At 36.0% G+C, this 3348-nt stretch overlaps 1 protein-coding gene across 9 annotated transcripts in view; it reads left to right on the forward strand.

Annotated features, from left to right (window-relative positions):
• The window catches only part of LOC107673268 (leucine-rich repeat and immunoglobulin-like domain-containing nogo receptor-interacting protein 1), a 93053-nt gene that overhangs the window by 74111 nt on the left and 15594 nt on the right, over positions 1 to 3348 (forward strand). Inside the window, exons 1-2 of one of the 9 annotated variants that reach the window (XM_016466783.1) lie at positions 593 to 706; positions 970 to 995. The exons of 6 other annotated variants lie outside the window; for them this stretch is intronic. In XM_016466783.1, the coding sequence (XP_016322269.1) occupies positions 685 to 706; positions 970 to 995 (48 nt within the window). In that variant the 5' untranslated portion in view covers positions 593 to 684. Of the gene's footprint in view, positions 1 to 462; positions 487 to 592; positions 707 to 969; positions 996 to 3348 lie in introns of those variants that run through there. 2 more of the 9 variants (XM_016466792.1, XM_016466791.1) reach the window with 2 other exon arrangements.

The raw sequence follows: 3348 nt of genomic DNA on the forward strand, positions 1-3348 counted from the left end.
ATATAATTATTTTAGATTCTTATTTAAATTATTTAAATAATCTAAATACAATATATTATTATTATTATAACAAATCAAAATTCTAAAATCTAAATTAGTGACCTGTTTTGAGCCTTTATTGTTATTTTTACATGGGAAGAAAAATCATAAATTTCATGGTTAAATGCAGACTTTTAATTTCCAGATGTACATGTAGCCTAATGCAGTTTGACTAAAATGTTTTCCCAAAATTATTATAGAACTATTTGGATGTGCCATTGGTTCTGCAGGTTCATGGTTATCATTTTGTCTGTTTATGCGATATCTTTTGCATAAACTGCCACTGTTGTCACATTCCGAATTGTGCGCATGAATTTTGAATGTTGGCGGAGCTTGTATTGTAATATGGTAGTGCTTATTTTTATTTTTGAATTGTAAAGGTGGGCGGTGCTTGTATTATGGCTGTGGGCGGGGCTTCTGTTAACATGCAGATCTGAGGCAGAGAGTGTGAGTACTTCTCAAACAGCCATAGCCTGTTAATGTATTTTCAAGTGTGTGTGTGTGTGTGTGTGTGTGTGTGTGTGTGTGTGTGTGTGTGTCATTGTGTTGGAAACCAGATTGAAGTGTGTGTGTGTGTGTGTGTAATCAGTATTCTTCTCAGGCCAGTAGATCGATGGAAGCTCAGCAGCTGGTTTTGCTTGCTGAATGAGATGGCAACACCCATCAGGTTTGTGTGTGTATATGTACGTGTTTGAGTGTACAATGTAATGGGTATGTCTACGTGTGTTTGTGTGTGTATTTTTGAGGTGATTGACATTAGTGATCTGAGTTCAGAGTGGTTATAATTTCTTCAGGACAGTGAAGTCGTGCAGTGATGCTCAATGGTGATGCTGCTTAAAGCTCCGATTAAGGTGCGTGTGTGTGTTAAAGAGGCTGAGGTAAGCATTCCCAGGCTAACGCTTCCTTTAATTGGATTTGTTTATTCATCAGCAGTCCTTCTGGATTTACTGCGTGAGGTAAATATGCCAATAGCACCAGCAGTTAGCCTAGATCCGCACAAGAGCATCAGTTCAGATAATTCATGTTTCCAAGAGAACATCAGATGAGGAGGTGTGTCAGAGCTGTCTTAAAGGGGCCGTATTCAATTTTTTTGTAGTCACTTTCACTAAGCCCCGCCTTAAAAATGTTGCTGACACATTCTAGCATACTGTTCAAAAGCTTGGGGTCACTGAGATTTATTTCATGTTTTTGAAAGAAGTCTTTTATGCTCACAAAGGTTGCATTTTATTTGATCAAAAATGCAGTAAAAAGAGTAAATATTTTTACCATTCAAAATAACTGTTTTCTATTTAAATATATTTTAAAATGTAATTTATTCCTGTGATGCAAAGCTGTATTTTCAGCATCATTACTCCAGACTTCAGTGTCACATGATCCTTCAGAAATCATTATAATATGCTGATTTGCTGCTCAAGAAACATTTTTTATTATTAATGTTTCCTCGTTATTAAATTTTTGAGAATCCTTTTATTAATAGAAAGTTCAATAGCATTTATTTGTAGTATACATAGTATACAGTAGTACAAATATACGACATTGTACTGTACATTTTGTAGTTTAATGCATCATTGCTAAAGTATTAACTGTTCACTTTTAAGTGTTAACTTTTATACAGTTTTTGTTGTAGTCATAGTTTTTGCTTTTTAATAAATATAATTTAATCAAATGTATTCAATATTTAGTCATATTGAATAGACTGGATTAATTTTTTATTATTTTATTATTATTTAAAATGATCATGTCTTTCTAGATGTTTCTTGAAAACAATTGTTAGTGCTCCATAATGTTTCAATTAAAATCATTCAATTTGCAATTTTCGCCTCACCTTCATTATCGTTGACAAAAATTAAACAAAAAAGATTTGAGAAATATTTTTGTCAGTAAATGGTCTACATAGTGCGTACCATATATTATAATGGTAAAACAGGCCCATTGCATTGTGGGACGGTGTAATGTTAACCTATGCAGAAGCCTATGAAGTGTGTAAGTGTGTGTTTTGTGGTTCTGTAGGATTGATTTACATCGTTGAATCTCTTCTGAATCATTCAGATCAATCGGCAGCGACTAAAATAGAAAGCGAGCCGAGGTTTCTGTTCTGAAGAGAGGAAAAGAGTGTTGTAGAGGCGGTGGAGTTACAGAGGTCATGTGATCTCAGCCAAGGGTTTGTGTTTCAGGAGACGATGAGTGTGCGGCGTTCAGTAGACGCCTGGAGACAGAACGCGATTCATGAGCCTGAGCGAGAGAGACAGAAAACTGTTGGTGAAAACTGAGCTATGTGTGTGTGTGTGTGTGTGTGTGTGTGTGTGTGTGAGATCCCTGGAAGGCAGTGTTAAAGAGGGGTGTGGTTGTGCTCCATTTCCAGATAGACAGAGAGAGGATGACACAGCTAACAGCACAGACAGGAAGCATGTTGATGGATGATGGACTGATATCAAGAGTCTTTCCATAATATAGATGAATGCATAGTTCGATTTCCGCTACGCAAACTCCCTGGTGGATTCGCAGGAAGACGATTGGCTCTATGAATCGCATCCCTGCTGGAACAAACCCGGGTCACACCAGCTTAAAGGAATGTTCTAGGTTCAAGCTGTAACTTTGACTCAAAAAAGAAAAATATCGGCAGTTTTTGGTAACACTTTATAATAACATTCAGTTGTAAGGCATTTATAAGTGATTAGTTAATGATGAACTAATCATTTACAAAACATTCATAAGCAATTGATAAGTGATATGCTAACAATTTGTGTATGTTTTGTTAATTCATTTACAAGCCATTTACAAGTGATAAGTTAATGATGAACTAATCATTTACGAAACATGACTATACATTCACAAATGATTATTAAGTAATATGCTAACGATTTACAAATCTCGTAAGTTATCTTAAAAAATAGCATCATGAAATAATCAAACATATCCTTAGTAAAAGGTTAAAGGGTTAGTTCACCCAAAAATGAAATTTGGCTGTGTTTTACTCACCACCGAGGCATCCTCGGTGTATATGACTTTCTTCTTTCAGACGAATCCAGTCGGAGTTATATTAAAAATTGTCCTGGCTATTCCAAACTCTATCATTGCAGTCAGCGTGTATTGCAGTGCTTCAGTCCAAAAGAAGTGAAATAAAAATCGCCCATCCATAAAAACAAGTGCAACACCGACCTCATACGTCATCCGCCCGGAACTGCTACCGTTTACAACAGTGAGCGCAAGCTAGATTAAATTGATTATTACGTTTTAAATATGCTTATTTTTCTTACAAAAACGCATCGATTCGCTACAGGAGGCCTTTGTTCACCCCCCGGAGCCATG

The sequence above is a fragment of the Sinocyclocheilus anshuiensis genome, unplaced genomic scaffold, assembly GCF_001515605.1.
Source record: "Sinocyclocheilus anshuiensis isolate Anshui unplaced genomic scaffold, SAMN03320099.WGS_v1.1 scaffold68, whole genome shotgun sequence".
NCBI classification, from domain to species: Eukaryota; Metazoa; Chordata; class Actinopteri; order Cypriniformes; family Cyprinidae; genus Sinocyclocheilus; species Sinocyclocheilus anshuiensis.